This window comes from Siphateles boraxobius, unplaced genomic scaffold (assembly GCF_051911475.1).
Source record: "Siphateles boraxobius isolate OS27281-9 unplaced genomic scaffold, OSU_SipBor_1 18, whole genome shotgun sequence".
Taxonomy (NCBI): domain Eukaryota; kingdom Metazoa; phylum Chordata; class Actinopteri; order Cypriniformes; family Leuciscidae; genus Siphateles; species Siphateles boraxobius.
The window spans coordinates 4,688,531-4,705,792 of record NW_027508788.1 but is presented as its reverse complement, the minus strand read 5'-3'; the positions used below and the strand labels follow the sequence as shown (position 1 = coordinate 4,705,792).

Genomic DNA, 17,262 nt, shown 5'->3' with positions numbered 1-17,262 from the left:
ATTTATATTAGTCTCTTACCTTTATTTTCTTAGTACCCAAGTCCTGAATTCTCTACAGAGAATTTATTTCTCCAAACACTATAAATGTCATAAAAAAACCCACTAAAATTCCAAATGGTTTCTTTTTTTAGGTCCCAGGAGGATAACCTGAACAAATCCAACACGGATGAAATACAAGCAGGTCCAAGACTTTTAACGTCAGTTTAGTTCAGATCATCTCACATTGCTTAGAACCGACCGCTTCACTGCATCTGTAGCAACACTAAGCAAAAAACTGTGATACAATAATCTGAAGGAAAACAAGATCTCAATCGTTTAAGATTTAGCCTAACATTTGTTCAGGAAAAATAAACGACAAAGGTACAAATGCTTTTTTGGGGTTACACCAAATTCAACACCACACTGAATCAATCACTCTTTGGGTCCCGAGGCCAACGATCAATCACCATTTGTTTCTACGCCCCAATGGATCTATATTAATTCAAAACAGTTGACAGTTAATTATAGTCACACAGTTCATGATCTCCACAATAGCCAATTAAATACAGAGGGAAAGAGTAAGGAAAAGGGCTGATGGGAAAACAAGATGCCAAGACAAAGAAAACTTTGGACTTGGGTGCAGAAAATATTGTACACACATCCTTCCAGTATCACTGCTTTATCCATCTGGATTCACTCTGTCAGCTACAATGAGTTCATGCATGTGTGCGTTTCACCAGCTCAACACTATCCACAGAAAAAACATCCCTGAGAATGCAGAAAGAACATTAAAACCTAACATTTACAATCACCTCAGTGTTAACGCAGCCACGGGAATCTGGCTCAATCCCCCTTGAAAAAACAACAGACTCTCTTCAAAGACTAAAACAGTGTATATTATATGACTACACGAAGACAAGACTCTTATAGCTCAAAGATAAGAGTGTCAGAGCAATCAAGAGGGACAGCGGAGCTGAAAAAAAGTGAATTCAGCAGATAAGTTTTTCACTACTGTCCATATCCTCACTGAGGAATCTGATTCCAGAGTTCACTGTTGCCAGGCTTGCAGGACAGAGCTCCCTGGTTCTTTTCAGCAAGATTGGCAGTATGTCTAGCAAACTGCCAAAATCTATAGTGATACACGGGGAGTTGGAGGAAACAGACCATTGTAAATTCAATTTCCTTTCACTATATGACTAGCAGTGTGACATTCCATCACCAGCCAAAGCACTGTGAGCTTAGAGGAAACTTGTCTACACACACAGCAAGCAGTATTTCCTGACATCAGAACTTTATCAAGTAATTTTTCAAGCAGTGGGTGACGCTATCAGATCAGTGATCCAGTTTTTCACCAAAACACAATGGAAATAGCATAGAAGTAAAATGGACATCTGACTGGACGTAGGAGCACAAGGGTCAGATTTCTCTTATTCTCTGGGGTGTTATGCCCCCTGGTGGTACAGTAAAGAACTGTACTGAAAAGAGGCCGAGATCGAATGGTTCATTAGGACTGCAGTTAAAGAGTTACCGGTTTGAAATATATCTCTAACCCATCTCCTATATCCATCAATGCTGCTTTAACTCGAAATAAACACTTTAAACTCACAAATTGATTTTGAATTTCCTGGGGCCTGTTTCAATAAGGAGGTTCAACCAACTCTGAGTTAAAACTTGAACTCTGAGTTAACTTACCCTGAGATGGGAAACTCTGAGTTTTCAGTTTCAGAACAGCTGAATTGATCTATTTCAGTAAACTCTGAGTAGCTTGACTGAGTTAAGCACGTGCATCACAACTATGAAAAGCCATGATCAATGGAGCTCCGGAATTACGATTCACCATGGCAACAGTACCTGACAAAAAGTCCACATACTTCCGAGTCAACACACAAGTATTATTCTTATTCACTGTTATATTATCATGTGAAAACTGACAGAAAGGTAAGTTATTGAACTAATACTCAGTTTCATGGTTTCCCACAGGCAAAAAAAAAACGTGGCAGCAACTAAAAATTAACTATAAATTCATAATACAATCAGTTAAATCTTTAAGCATAAAAAGTTCATGGCTGTAGGCTACATGACTTTTCTAACATTTGACATTAAATAAATATATTTCAGTGTCTATTTTAATGTGCAGCAGCTGTTTCCACAAAGTATAATGCTTTTTTCACATAATTAAATGTTCTCTAATCCAACCGGTCACATTTTTTTAATTAGGCTAATGAAATTAACATTTGACTTCTACTGGGCCAACAGCAAGGCAGCATAGGCTGGACCTGCACCATCACTGATAGATGAAGATATGCACAATATTGGAAAAATAATAAAATCCAACAGGAAAAAGAACTGTTGCTTTTGTATTTGCAGGAAATAAAGATGACCAGATCATTTGTGTGAATTTAACAGCTGTGGTGGTGGTTATGGCACATATCACAGACTATCCTTCCATTCAGTAATCTTTTGTTTACGGAAGGTGCGATGATGGGAATATGCGATGATGGGAATATGCATGCCATCAATGCATCCAACCACATTGGAAATCCTAAAAGAAAATTGTTCAGAGGTCACAGCAAGATGTCAAATAAACGTCATTTATCAGATTAGCCTAATTTAGACGGATTTGTTCACCACTGTCCTGCAATCCTTTGAAACTTCTCTTTGATGGATCTCACGAGTTTGTGTCCAGGAAACAAAAACTCAGAAATAGCATAAGAGCAAGGCACATTTTCCTTCCCGCTCTGACACAGCAGCTTTATTACATTTATTCATGTAGCATTTAGCAGACTTTATTAATGTGCTCTCTAATGTTATATAGAAAAATGTGCAATGAATGAATGCACTGCAAAAAATGTTTTTCTTATTTGGCATTTTTGTCTCGTGTCCAGTAAAAATATTTAAAGATTATTAAATCAAAATGCATTTACTAAAAGAAAAAATCTGGGTTTACATAAGAAAACCTGCTACCTTCAGGTAGTTCAGGTTAGGTTCACTGTATAAGTTACCTCTTTTTCAGAAACAGGCTTGACTAACTCTGCTTTCTCGGGTTTGACATATTTAAAGCCTACATTAAATCCATTTAGCGTATAAGAGATCATGTCTCTTCAGAAAATTTAGACTCAATTCAAATGGATTAGTTTTACGATTTCTTTATTACGATTTCTTTATGAACTTTTTGAAAGCATCAAAGTGGTAGTTGCGTGAACTGTTAGAGGAAAAGAAATCGCTCAGATTTCATCAACAAAAAAACAAAAAAGATCTTCATTTGTGTTCAGAAGAACAAAGGTCTTATGGGTTTTGGAACACCATGAGGATGAGTAAATTAAATTTGGGTGAACTAACCCTTCAACATTATTTTAATTCATAACATATTTGGGCAATAAAGTGTTCATTCAGCGCAGGTGAATGCCTTTGATAGCATGCTTTATTTTTGAACAAACCACTTCTCCAGCCTCAATATTAAATCCAATCAAATGCAAAAGTTAAAGAATGATTAACAAGATGACAATTACATTAAATGCAAATAACCAACTTTGTGCATTCTTTATTTTTTACCATTTTAAGTGCACATTTCTGTTACCAACATGGGTTGCAGAACAGTTTGATCTTCACTCTCTTCCTCTGAAGGAGCACTAGGCCAGTGCAGGGAAATCTTCTGGATCATCTGGGTTTGGAGCCTTAGGAAACAGCAAAACATGAATTAGCCCAAAACCACCAATGGCACATAATCTCACACAGCACAAACAAGCTGGCTTGTAAGACTTGCATTTCACAGGACTATGTTGTTAGGTGCATGATCACATTCTGATGCAACCAATACAACATTCACTTACAGATTCAAGTTTTTGTGGAGATCTTTGGGATGGCATAGAGGGAGCCCCACGGCCACGACCACCTCCACCTCGTCCACCTCTCCCACCACGAGAGGGCCTAGCCAGGCTGCCAAAATTGATCTCCAGTTGACAGGTAATGTCGTTGGCCGGGCGACGGAAAACCACATCCTCTTCATCAATGCCATTATCATGTTTCTAGAAAGAAAGACCTGCAATTACAAGAGCAGAATGCACCCAAAAAACTCTGAGCCAAGAAGGAGCCTCCATACCTGAAGTAGCTTGGACTTATGGATAACCAAGGCCTTGGACGGTACGGGGGTGTCTGCCTTACGAATATTCAGCTCTACCTTGGGCCTGCTTTGCTCTTGTAGGGCTTTCCACTCATCCAGTGTCATCTCTATGGCAACCTCAATCACTTCCTCAGTCTCAGACGGTCTGTAGGACGAGCAATCATACATTAACATCCATTATGACTTGAAGCAAAAATTCATAAAGCCAGCACATAATAGTACCAAACATTATGAATTACAACAAAAAGATATTTCCTGCAGCTGTGCAAAACAGACCTGTTTTCTCCATCAGTTGCAACTACCTCTTGGGTCTCCTCGGTTTCAACAACCTCCTCAACAGGTGACCCCTCTTCAATTTCACTACAGGACAAAAGGAAGATGACAATGGAGGGGGGGAGAAAACTGGGAAGAGCATTCCAATCGGACATTATATATAACGAGTATAAAACGTGAAGTCACCTCATTTGGTCTCTCACAGAGCCCCAGTTGCGAGATCCACTGCCGCTGCGTTTCTCTTCCGAACGGACACTCCTGATTTCAAGTAATGCCTCATTTACCAGAAGACATTGCACACACAAATGTTTTAAAAGGGGTCATTTGATGCTTTTTAAAGTTTTCCTTTGGCGTAATAGATCCGTTATTGTGTGTATGGGATCTGCAGAGTTACAAAGCACAGTCTCCTACAAAGAGATTTATTCTAACAGAACACCGCTCTAAACACCTCGATCCAAGCCCAGCTATTACTTCCTCAAATGTCGGTCACAATGTGAAATAGGAGCATAATAAGAGAGAAGACGACGGCTTCCGTGAATTGCGGTGTTGTCATGTCGTGGAGACATCTCGTGCTTGGATGAGAAAACAGAATCGCTTTGTTTGGCCCTCCAAAAACAGATGAAATTAGGAATGTGATGTTAATATTTATAAAGCTGTTTGAGCAGTACAATCCAAAAGTTCTCTTGTGCACAGCGCATTTTACAAAGGACAGCTTCCTGAACCTGGGAAAGCACAACGCTGGCTAAACAAGTACTTAATGCGAAACTTTCTGCTCAAGTTGTGCTTGCAAAGTTGCTGGATCATCCACATTTTTAGAAAAGTCAACTTGGGCTCAAACTGATACGGTAAAACCAACGACATTATTAATGGTGTTTACAACAGCTTAAAGCTGAAGTTCAGAATTATGGTACAGGGCGTTACATTTCAGACAAGCTTGAGGTGTTTGGCCAATCAGAGCACTCTGAGCTTTAAGGAAGGAGGGACTTGTAGAATTCAGCATGTTTCAGACAGGGAATAGAGGAGCTGCAATAATGCACACTGCACAGTATGTGACTTAACATTAAAGCTAAATAAACCAATAATGAAGCATCACACGAACCCTTTTAGCTTTCAGACATTGGTTTCAGAAAAAAGATAAAGGGTAGACCATGCAATTAACCATATAATTGTGCATGTCACCCATCACATAACCTAACCATGAGATTGAAATGAATGAATTAATATCAAACATAAATATCACAATATATTGTTATATTTTTTATCCAATATAATGGAATATGAAACATTAATGTTTCAGTGATAAAGAACAAGTTTATAGCTCTATAATTTTAGTTAAGTGTTATGGAATTAAAGGGATAGTTCAGCCAAATTTAAATTCTGACATTTACTCACCCTCAAGTTGTTCCAAACCTGTATGAATTTCTTTGTTCTGCTGAACACACAATATGATATTTTGAAAAATGTAGGTAACCAAACGCTTGACAGAAGTCATTGACTTGCATAAAAATGGAAGTCAATGGGGTGGGGTCCATCAATTGTTTGGTTAAGCATATGATTCAAAATGTATTTTGTGTTCACCAGTACAAAGACATGCATACAGGTTTGAAACAACTTGAGGGTGAGAAAATGTCAGAATTTTTATTTTGAGGCGAACTATCCTTTATAATCTAGGTCCTAAATCGAAACCAGATGCAAACCACCACATTGCTTTTTTTAACGGACATTTAAATGACCGTAAAGAATCACTGCTCACGTTCGGTCACTGCCACTGTGTCGTTCGAACTCCCTCTTTCCTCTTTGGTCAAACCCATCATTGGATCTTGTATATCCTTGTCCTCGGGCTCCTCGTCCACGTCCAGTACCTCTTCCTCTGACAGGCCTGTCCAGCACATCCACAGGCCTACACAGAGACGGAGATAGCTTGAGTGGCACGCAAAATAATTCCGGACGACTGCTAAAAAAATAACGCCGTTAATTAGAAACGTTACATAATTAACGTTATAGAGCTTTAACGTTACCTTTCAACAGAGAAACTGAGGGGGGGTTCGGCATCGTTGAATTTGCGCTCAAAAGTCACACGTCTCTCTATTTGCTCCTCAACCTCTCCACGAGCAAGGCGGACTTGGCCTAGAAATTTGGGGGGGGGGGGGACATATGCCACAAACAATGAACACTTGATATGCCTAAAACTCAAGCAATTAGCGCACACCACATTCAGGTTCTTCTAGTGGTTGATTAAATTAATCTTACGTTAGAACTTTATTAAACAGAAAGACATGTTGCGTCGAGTAACATTAACGTTACACCGTCCTTGACCTAACTTAAGTTACCTTGTCCTCCTCCAACTGCTGGAAGAACGATTGTCCTGTCCCTTTGAGACTCCTTCTTTCCAGCTTTAATCGTGGTTGAAGTTTTCTTTTGCTCCTCTTTCTTCTTCTTCTGCTTTTTCCCTACCCCTGCCTCGAATAAAATGTCGAAAGGGTCGGATTCATCGTCCAGCAGCTGGCCGAAACGATTCGCAACGGCGCATCCATACCCCTCATTGGGCATCTCCTCCACTAACGTTACCTCCTTCATCTTTTTCGATTATTATAAAGAAAACAATCGACTAGATATCATCGAAGGATCAAAAAAGTTCTGTTTATCTCCCAAAGAGAGAGACTTTAAACAGATCCAGATCCCATTGATTGAGGTCTAGTCAGTGAACAACTACAAATTAAACCGTCAGAATTGACGTTCATGAAATTGAAATCAGGTTAATATAAAAGCAATTGGTCGACGCCCCGGAAGTCTACTTAGTTTTTAGAACACCGCCCTCATTAATATTGACTACGCATTCAAATTATTATCTGCTATATTATATAAATACTTGGTTTTTTTTACTGGAAATGTGAAATTATAACTTTTAGAACAAAAATAAATATATTGTCATTCCAATATAAAATTGGTACAATTTCGTTCTGTGCATTTCCTCATAGCACACACAAAAGTTACAACAATAACAAAAAGTTCTGCAATAAATTAGATCAAGCGAACTTTTGAGATAACTAAGGGAATGATTACTGATAAAATAACTTCCCAGTATAAATAAAATGTTTAAAAAAGATTTTAAAAAGTAGTTACATTGACTTACATTAACCATTCCATCTGTGCAATGCACAGGATTGTGGGATATCTTAGATGTAAAATTCGACCAGGGTAAAATATTTTAGAGGAATAGATACAGCAAACACTGTATTCAGACATGACATTTAAAAATTAACTCTTATATTTAATCAAATAAAATTGTTTCATAATACATTTAACATTTAGAAGACAGAGATGGTTCTTCATGATGTTTTTATTGCCATCACACACACTCAATGATTCCCAGTCCTGGTTTGAAAATATAATTGTTTACACAATTAAAAAATACAGAGGCTTACACAATTTTCTTTAATTCAGCTTGCCAATCAAGACCCTACAGATCATTAGCTATTAATGTAATAATGATATATGAGATGCAATGTTTAATCCAGTGTTACCTTTGGTCTTGCAAAAATTGAACAATTTACATGGTATATTTACATTTATGTTGCTTAAGATTTCTATGATCCACAAACTTTTTCCCACAGCTCTCACAACTGAATGACTTTAGACCGGTGTGTACTCGCTGATGGGTCCTCAGATGCACAGCCTGATTGAACGTCTTACCACAAACATCACAACCAAAAGGTCTCTCTCCTGTATGGATTCTCATGTGCATCTGAATACTGCTCGAATACCCAAACCTCTTTCCACAAACCTCACAACTATACGGTTTTTCCTTCGTGTGAACCCTTTGGTGTACCGTAAGGGCGGCTTGTGAGTAGAACTTCTTTTGACAATGTTCGCAACTGAACTTCTTCAGCAAAGGACTGACCAGTCGCTCATGATGCTTCTCTCCTGTGTGTACAAGCATGTGCTGATTAAGAGAACTGGGGAATATGAAGGCCTTATTACAGATCGAACACACACAATCCCTCCTTCCCGCGTGAATGATTCGCTTGTGCCTTTTCATGTAGTCCGAACTGGTAAATCCCTTACCGCAAACGTCGCAAAGGAATGGTTTGCTTGAAGTGTGTTTGTGCATGTGCATCTTCAGGGCGTACGCTGTGGTGTACCTTTTCAAACATATCGGACAACCGTACAGCTTCACTCCTGTGTGACCAGCTTTGTGTCTGTTGAGGTTTCCAGAGGTGGCGAACTTCTTGTCGCATACGTCGCATGCGTATCGCTTTTCCCTCGTGTGCACGAGCATATGCGCCTGCAAGTGTTTGCGAGCACTGAACCGCTTGTCGCAAAGTTCGCACGGATACTCGTAGGTTTTCTCGATGTGACTCTTCTGGTGATTTTTCAGATATCGTTCACAGCTATAAAACGCGCCACATATCTCGCAGCAGTAGGGCTTCTCGCCGGTGTGCAGTGTTTGATGATCAAGCATGTTTTGTTTAATTTTGAACTGCTTGTCACATACGGGACAGCTGTAGAGCGTTTCGATTGCTCTGCATCTGTGTCTGCCGAACGAACGCTTGCCAGGGAAAACCTTCTGGCAGTGTGGGCAAGTAACCGTCTTTTCTGCCGTGTGAAGACGCTTGTGCTTTTCCAGGGAAGCCTGAAATACAAAAGACTTGGAACATATATCACATTTGAATAGCTGAGCTCCAGTGTGCATCGCCGCGTGTCTGATGAGGCAGCTTCTCATAGTAAAGCGCTTATCGCAATGTGAACATTTGTAATGTTTCACGTGAGCCCGAACGTGGTTTATGAACTTCCACCTCAGTTCGAAACACTTCCCGCAAGTTTTGCAACGGAACAAACCATCATTTGATTGCTTTATCATTTCTGTGTTAGGTGTGGCGTGGGGCTGAGCGTCTGCATTTTCGATGGTAATATTCAAACCTTGCACAAGCAATTCGGTTGAATACTGACTGCTTTCCAAGACAGCACAAGATAAGTCTTCGTTGTCCAAGTTATTTTGTAGAATTTCTGTAAGGAGAAGAACACAAGAGTATGTTTAAGAGAAACAAACTGGAAAAGATAACATTTCTACATTTTCTTTTACATGGAAATATTGGTCGTTCAGTAAATTTTAACTCATTAAAGCTGTTGTTTTTAAACTTTAGTCATGCCCCCTTAAACCTTGAAAAAAATCTGGCACCCCCACCCCACAAAAATTTTGGAAAAATTACTTTTTAGTTGAAGTTGAAAACCTGCAGTGAAAAACACCTGCATTTGCTTCCTTTTCACTGTGTCTATACCTGATCTGACCTCCCCGACAGTAAACTGACACGCCATTCTATTTATGACATACTCCAAGCGCTCATGCTACTTCTGAAATGAAGGACAAATGGATTTGCAATGGTTGCTTTGTCGCGTACAGTGTAGACACAGCTTTTCTAGCCGTTGCGAGGCGATAACACTTGTGTCCGGTGTAAACACGCTGTTTGTATTGCTGTTGAAGGGGAGTGGTGGGTTCACAATAGCAGCTTATGATGCCGTCCGCTGAAGAAGTGTTCAATGTTGACACTGTGAAGTCAACGGTCTGAAGAAGAAAGTTTCAGAAGAATTGGCATTCGTTGCTGCTTTATAAAAGGCAGAGAGCCAATCAGCCTTCACACACTACATTTTGTAAATTAATATATTTTATTCAAAAAGGTTTTATTCAAATAAATGTTCTTTAAAACTTACTATTTATCAAAAAAATCAACTTAAGGTTGAGCCACTGTAGTCACTTGGACTATTGTAACGATGTCTTTACTAACTTTCTAGGCCGGCAGATGAAATTACATAGCAGCCTATGAAGGTGTGAGAAAGCTCTGAGTTTTCATAAAAAATACCTTAATTTGTGTTCCGAAGATGAAGGAAAGTCTTACGGGGTTGGAACATGATGAGGTTGAGTAATTACTAGAGCCCGATCGATATGGATTTTTGGGGGCCGATGCCGATGCCAATACCGATAAAAAAAAGCCTGATACCGATATATCGGCCGATATTATTTATGTGTACAGTGGCAATATTATTTATTATAATTATAATCTATAATCTTATTGTATTATAGTATAGTACCAGTCAAAAGTTTGGACACACTTTCCTATTTTTGTGTACAAACTTTTGATGGGTACAGTATATAGAATACACAGTGTTTAAACAGAATAAATATATAAACGTTTTGCAATGATCACTCAAATGTGGTGATCAAACACTTGTGTGACAAAGATATGTAATGGAGGCAGGGGGAATGATAGAATGAGAATGATACATTTGAGCTGTAACCAAACTAGTTTGCATTGCATGTTATATTATATTATATTCTAAATACTGTTGCATAATCTTCACTAAAGACTTTGTCTTTTAATTTAGTCACGTTATATCAAACAACTTGTATCAATAAATATATCAAAACTGTCACTGACATTATCTTCTATTTTTAGTCTTAATTCCTCTCTACCAGTGGAGGAATAACTCAGATCTTTTTCCTAAAGTAACATTTATAATATCATAATGAAAACGTTTTTAATTACATAATGTACAGACTTTTATACTATTTTAAATAAGTAGTAAGCAAAATGTACCTACTAAACGTGAAACTAGGCTACTCTTAATGCAAAATGGCCCTATATAAAGTGTTATAATTATATAAAGTATTGGAATATTGCTTGATGTTGTAACGTAGCGTTATAGGCAGAATGAGCTTTTACACTGTGTCTACCGGACGTGGCCGTTATTGCTCGTCGCGTCGCAACAGCTGTTCACCCGAGACGCGGGAAAGCACCCGTTACAGAGTAGAATGGGCCATCCGTTTACTGTCGGAGATTTGTCGCTCGCGCCACGCATTTTAATCAATGTTTAATCAAACAATTGCCTGGATTTAATAAATAAGAAGTAAATATAGCAGACAATGTAATCAGGACTTCTCAGCTGTGCGCTTGCAATATTCACAAGCTCACACAATGCGTGAGAGAGGCTGGCAGCAGAGAAATCAATTCAATGAATTACACTGCGCAAATCAAAAGTAATAATCTTCTACCCACTGGATGAAGAAGGCTTTGCTCTCAACAGAACATATAAATGCGAACATGAAAAATAAAATAAATATTATGAGGAAAAAACGGACGAGACAAGCTCCGAAAGCGGCACGGTGCTTTAAAACTTTCAGAGACCTCGAACAGAAAGCACAAAGCCTTTCATTAAAGTCAATTTCGTTTTGTATTAATTATATCTTAATTGTAATCAATGTTTCATCAACCAAATGCCTGGATTTAATAAATAAGAAGTAAATATAGGACTAACAGACAATAGATAATCTCGAAACGGAGGCGCCGGCGAGTGAACTGCAACTCGTCTCATAAATGAACCGGAACTCAGCGTATAGACCGGAGAAATATATCTATTGAAATGTTTTAAACTTTAAAACAGAACAAATCAAAATGAAAGACAAACTGCTCTCTGCTTATGTAATCCTTCTGAAATGTAGGCTACATTTCTCTCTGGTGCGTTCAAAGATCGCGAGTCCGCATACTCAACTTCATCTTTGCAGCCCACAATGACTGAAAACACTTGTTATTAATAAACAATTAAAATGTCTCCTTGCTATATTTGATGTATTCATATCATTGCTTTTGCCAGTTCATTGTGACAGCTTTTAGGTGCTTTATTGGCAGTGCCACTAGGGCTGCAACTAACGATTATTTTGATAATCGATTAATCGGACGATTATTTTTTCGATTAATCGATTAATCGGATAGAAATTAAATTCGATTTTTTTTTTATTATAACTAAATAAAACCGTAAATCAGGATATTTATGTGTAAAAGTGTACTTTAAAAAGTGCAAAAGCCACACATTGAGTTTTACTAATATCAATATTTGCATTGTTTTTAATAATAATTGCTGATGGCAAGTTGACAAACATGATTATTGTTATAAAAATGATATCCAACATATTATGTTTTAACACAATTTTTGTTAAAACAAATTTACACAGACATGTTGTTCAGATGTGAATATCTGAACTAAAAACAAACTAAAAACATCTAAAATATATAATTCATTTAATTTTTATTTAAAATTAATTATATATAAGGAATATAAGGATAAAGAATATAATATATATTATATATATAATATATAAAAGAATATAAAATAAGGATAAATTGATTAAATAAATATAGAAAGACTGAAAACAATTGTGTGAATGTAGAGCCGCAGTAGATCGCGTTTGAAAAACAATTAAAACTTAGTAGACAAATGCTATAAAAAGAGAACGGAATGGAGGTAACGTTACCCAGCAAGCTAACAGGCTTGAGTAAAGGACAGGAGAAAGTATGCATTAGTGGTTTTCAGCGAATGCTTGTGCACTGAGTACAGTGACTAAAAAACAATATTTTACTGCTGCTGTTATTAACTGCCTTTGTATTTAATGCTTCACTTTGTAAACACCGTTTTAATTTAACCTATTTCTGCGGTAGCGCTATTTTAATCCATCACTTACGTTGCGAGCGAACTGATTGCACAACCTGATGCTCGAGACAAAATACAGACATCCCGGAAGTCCCGGGAGTCTCCCGCATATTGATTGCGGCTCCCTGATGCCCGCGAATTAGTTCAAACTCCCGAAATCTAGAGCGCGCAAGCAAGAGCGCGCCTGCGAGACAGAAGAGACTGCTCCAAACCGTGTAGCGCGCGCGCTCGGCAGAGCGCCTGAGGGAGAGAGACCTTGCGTGTGTGTGCGTACCAGTAAACGCTCCCCGTGACGTAAGCAAACCAACTAATCGATAATGACATTCGTTGACAACGATTTTCATAATCGATTATAATCGATTTTATCGATTAGTTGTTGCAGCCCTAAGTGCCACCCTTACATGAATCACCACATGCTGCATTTTTTTATATTAATTTATTGGCCATTATAAATGACGATACCGATAGTTATGAAAATGCCTAATATCGGCCGATAATATCGGTCGGGCTCTAGTAATTACTGACAGAATTTTCAATTTTGGGTGAACTAACCCTTTAAGCACAGCATTTGAAATCATGTCTTACCTTGAGTGGTGACCTCTAGTGTTTCCAGGGATGTATTGACAGCATCACAGGTTTCGAGCTGCACAATGAATTCTTCTTCGTGCAGACTGGCTTCGAACGCAATACTCACTTCCGGAGTCATGTGAAATCGCTGGTGTTTCATCAAGCATTTCATCATTTTGAAAGTATTCCCACATGTCAAACAATTGAAAGGTCTTTCTTTGTGTAAAGCATTGTGAATGTTCAACAGGGCCAAGTCATTGAAAGATACTCCACAGGACTCGCAAATGAAAGGCTCCCGTCTCTCCTCTGCAGCTGTATTTGTGCTTGTGGAAGGTTGGCTTTCACTCAAACCCACATTGCCTGCCAGAATCTCGGTGGGTGCAGATGGCAGCTGTTGGTACTGAGTATTTCCTGCTTGCCCCGAGTTTTCCTGATGTTCTGATTCCAATTCATAGTCCTTGTTCTTTTCAGGCCCAAGCAGCACATTATTTTCAGGCTCAGATGTGGCTGCTTGACCCTCTGTGAGAATACAATAAGATAATAAAAAATAATAATAATGGCGTTTTTTGATTACCATACTGGAAATCTTAAAACCATAATATATACCAACACAAACTATATTAATAAAACCACCTGTATTATAGTTATTATTATTATTTTAGGAATTTAAAAGCAGGAATATTGTAATATGGATAGGTAGATAAAACAGATTTACAGTGCAAGCATTTCTGGTAATCTTTTTTATGAATTGATCTCATTTTTACCAAGAGTACAACAAATAAATGCACTTTAGGTACTTTAAAACCCTTCTACAGACCACTCTAGAAGAGATGAATAACCATAAAACTAGATACTTATCAACTACATATTTATCAAACTTACTTGAAAGATATACATCAAATATTTTTGCCCAGGTTTTGATTTAAGTTGGAGAACAAAGTCAGCATAAAACGGAAGTCTTTCTTATTGTAATGTATGCGAGTTAAACAAACAAGAAAAAATATATGGCGGGACATGTATTGTCCATCTGGAATTGATTGGATCGTTGGATCATTGTGGTTTACTATTGCTGTGATCTCATGTGAGTGACAGGTTGTCCTGCCCTAGTAAAACCGTTATCAGTAAAGAGAAAAGATGTTGATGCACATGAAATAAAAAAAATGATGATTTACACCAGAGGTCTTCAATCCTGCTCCTGGAGGGCCACTGTCCTGCAGAGTTTAGTTCCAACCCTAATCAAACACACCTGAATCAGCTCGAATATACAAAGGCAGGTGTCCTGAAGCAGGTTGGAACTAAATTCTGCAGGACAGTGGCCCTCCAGGAGCAGGATTGAAGACCTCTGATTTACACAGATAAATCATTTATAATAAACACTGCAATATTCCATAAAAAATAAGAAACATCAGTATTGATTTCATTGTGACTTTAAGAATAGACATACCATTTAGTTTGTCTTGTTTTAACAGCTGAGACTTTGCTGTAGCTTCCAATACTTGAGCTGAGATGCGATCATGAATCAGTTTCACCATTGTCTCTATTGTGGCTTTACTCAACAGCTCCATGAATGCAGCAAACTCCTTCTGAAATACAAAGACATGTATTGCATTGTATCAGATTTTAGTTGTATTGTACAGCACTTTGTGTCAACCTGGAGTTGCGTTGAAAGTGCTTTATAAATAAAGACAAAAAAGAAAGAAAAAGAGATAATTTGAGATTTAGTTATTTGCATGCACCTATTACAATTTGCTGCATGTCAAAAAGCAAGGTTTGATTAAAATAAATGATTTTTGTTATACTGTTTTACAATAATTAATTTCCAAGCACAAAACATTTGACTCTTATGTGTCAATATTTGGTTTTTCTCTCTTTTTTTGGATCCCTAGAGAACTGCAATGTTGTCTTTTGTTTTCAATGTATTCTGACTAAAAAAAGATGCCAAAGGAAAAACATGTTCAGAGGTATTCACCTGTTTGAGTGTAAATATCCTGCTCCAATGTCCTCAAAAGACATGAATTTCCAATCACTGAATATGAGCGAACACCGACAGACACAAAAAGCAATGTTGCATATTATATAAATCACCAACTCTAGCATGCAGTTGAATGAATGAGACAACATGATGTTTTCTACACCATCTATTAAATTGTCAATTTGTCATCACGTCGCCTTGCGCTGGTGACAAAACATTTTCTATTAATGCAGTATTGATTGTGTTTTTCTGTTGTTGATAGCTGCCTACGACCAGGGGCCTGTACCATGATGGTAGTTGAACAAACTCAGTGTTACAGGATTAGTTTAGAGTTGACAAACCAAACCAATCCAACCAGGCTTTGTTGGTACCATAATGCTGATCATCAACTTTCTCTGTCAACTCAGGCTTTGATCCTGAGTTTAGGAGTTAAAGTGTGACATCAGTAGCGAACAGCCAATCACATGTTGAGAAAGAGTGAAACTGAGATTAATTTCTCGCGAGAGAAGCAGCGCAATTCACTTATTAAATAAAAGTATTAAAATAGTAAGAATTTAAACAAATTTACACAGCAAGAAGAAAACAGCTGTCTATGAAAGAGGACAACTAAAAGAAAAGGTCCAGCTACTGTATATCAGTATAAGTAAAAGTTGTGAAGTTATTTTATACAGCTGATAAAGGTATAGAGAGAATTGAACATTTAAGCTCACATGTAGTCATTTTATAGCTTCATCTATTGATGCTAAAGCGTATTTATATTACCTTTATTGAAATATTTCTTCTAATAAATTAAAACCTTGCAGTGCACATATGACTAGGTCACAGATTTTTCAGTAGATATTTTTTCAAATATATCTGACATGTTGACACAAAGTAGGTACAGCTGTTTAAGTGTATATTTGTGGCATATTTTAAAAAAATCAACTTATCTTTCTGTCAGAACACAGTAGTATGGTTTCTTTAATGCAAATGTTCATATATGTTCATATGTCAAAAACAATTTAGAATTGTGTCTAACGTAAATCTCTGGTTAATTTCCAAAGTGGGACATTCTTCTGTAAGATCAGTATTAATTGTCTTTTAAAACAAGCAGGAATTTAAGACAGCATTACAAATAAAACGCCATTTAATCAACAACAGCTTACTAGGAGACAGATGGAGGTTGCAAATTTAACAGGTTTATTATGTATATAAAATAATTACATTCAATATCTACTTAACATATTCGTTACTCTGTGCAATCTTCATGTGCCAGTTGCAATTACAATGTAAACAACAGCCAGGCAACATTTAGAAGCGTATTGTGAACAGGAATGGACACTTAATGCGCTTTTCTACTTTAGAACTTACAGTTTTGGCTTGATTCGCCCGTTTAAGTCTGTTTTTGTTCACCGCAGTCCCCTTGTTGCGCTTCCACTCTTCAGATAAGACAGCCGTGAAGTCAGAGAGATTTTTGCTCAACTCCGACACGACACTTTCAACTAACACCCCCATAACGGAGGACAGTAACTCGTAAATTACTGCCGTCATGCTCAAGGATGATTACTCGGCACTTTACCCCCCAAAATATGCGTACTACCTCATTACATACAATAATGCAGATTTAAAAAGTATCCTAGCTAGCCCGATTAATTTGCTTGTTTGTGGCGGGTGAACAAACGGAAGGAAATTCGTCTCTCAAACTAAAATCTCGAATGGAGTATGTTTTGTAATAGCAGTACTGCCACCTAGAGGGTTGGAGTTATCAGTACGCTTTACTTCAAGTGGGGAAGTCAAATGTTTTTATTCCGTATGTAGCCTACTGGGAAGCATAAAGTCTCTAAATTTGTGAGATTCATATAATAGAACTAAATGTGTTTTTTCAACCGTA

The 17,262-nt window shown here is 37.7% G+C and overlaps 2 protein-coding genes across 6 annotated transcripts in view; both read right to left on the bottom strand.

The window, feature by feature from the left end:
• The window catches only part of LOC143740863 (intracellular hyaluronan-binding protein 4), a 159,276-nt gene extending 152,179 nt beyond the window's left edge, over positions 1-7,097 (bottom strand). Inside the window, exons 1-8 of one of the 4 annotated variants that reach the window (XR_013204911.1) lie at positions 6,694-7,097; positions 6,391-6,499; positions 6,126-6,272; positions 4,559-4,630; positions 4,376-4,459; positions 4,079-4,244; positions 3,810-4,004; positions 3,551-3,653 (exon numbers count right to left, since the gene is read on the bottom strand). Coding sequence is in view for 3 of the 4 variants with exons in the window: in XM_077232963.1 (XP_077089078.1) it covers positions 3,609-3,653; positions 3,810-4,004; positions 4,079-4,244; positions 4,376-4,459; positions 4,559-4,630; positions 6,126-6,272; positions 6,391-6,499; positions 6,694-6,949 (1,074 nt within the window). In the remaining variant the exon portion in view is untranslated. Of the gene's footprint in view, positions 1-3,382; positions 3,654-3,809; positions 4,005-4,078; positions 4,245-4,375; positions 4,460-4,558; positions 4,631-6,125; positions 6,273-6,390; positions 6,500-6,693 lie in introns of those variants that run through there. The other 3 variants (XM_077232963.1, XM_077232964.1, XM_077232965.1) reach the window with 3 other exon arrangements.
• A 597-nt stretch (positions 7,098-7,694) lies between these two features.
• Positions 7,695-17,111, bottom strand: LOC143740862 (uncharacterized). 2 transcript variants are annotated; one of them, XM_077232961.1, is made up of 4 exons: positions 16,743-17,111; positions 14,865-15,003; positions 13,439-13,939; positions 7,695-9,379 (listed from the first exon to the last, which is right to left on the bottom strand). In XM_077232961.1, the coding sequence occupies exons 1-4, from the start codon at positions 16,920-16,922 to the stop codon at positions 7,923-7,925; spliced, it is 2,277 nt and encodes a 758-aa protein (XP_077089076.1). In that variant the 5' UTR covers positions 16,923-17,111; the 3' UTR covers positions 7,695-7,922. The 2 variants fall into 2 exon arrangements, with proteins under 2 accessions (XP_077089076.1, XP_077089077.1); XM_077232962.1 differs by having other exon boundaries at positions 14,865-15,000; positions 16,743-17,061.
• Between the last annotated feature and the right edge of the window lie 151 nt (positions 17,112-17,262).

What these genes read in the sequence shown, in the direction of transcription:
- LOC143740862 (XM_077232961.1), bottom strand. Translation starts at nt 16,922, where the DNA reads ATGACGGCAGTAATTTACGAGTTACTGTCCTCCGTTATGGGGGTGTTA. An exon ending in GGGCGAATCAAGCCAAAACT is followed by an intron (nt 15,004 to 16,742) that starts GTAAGTTCTAAA and finishes TTTGTATTTCAG; the next exon opens with AAGGAGTTTGCTGCATTCAT. An exon ending in AAAACAAGACAAACTAAATG is followed by an intron (nt 13,940 to 14,864) that starts GTATGTCTATTC and finishes GTATTCTCACAG; the next exon opens with AGGGTCAAGCAGCCACATCT.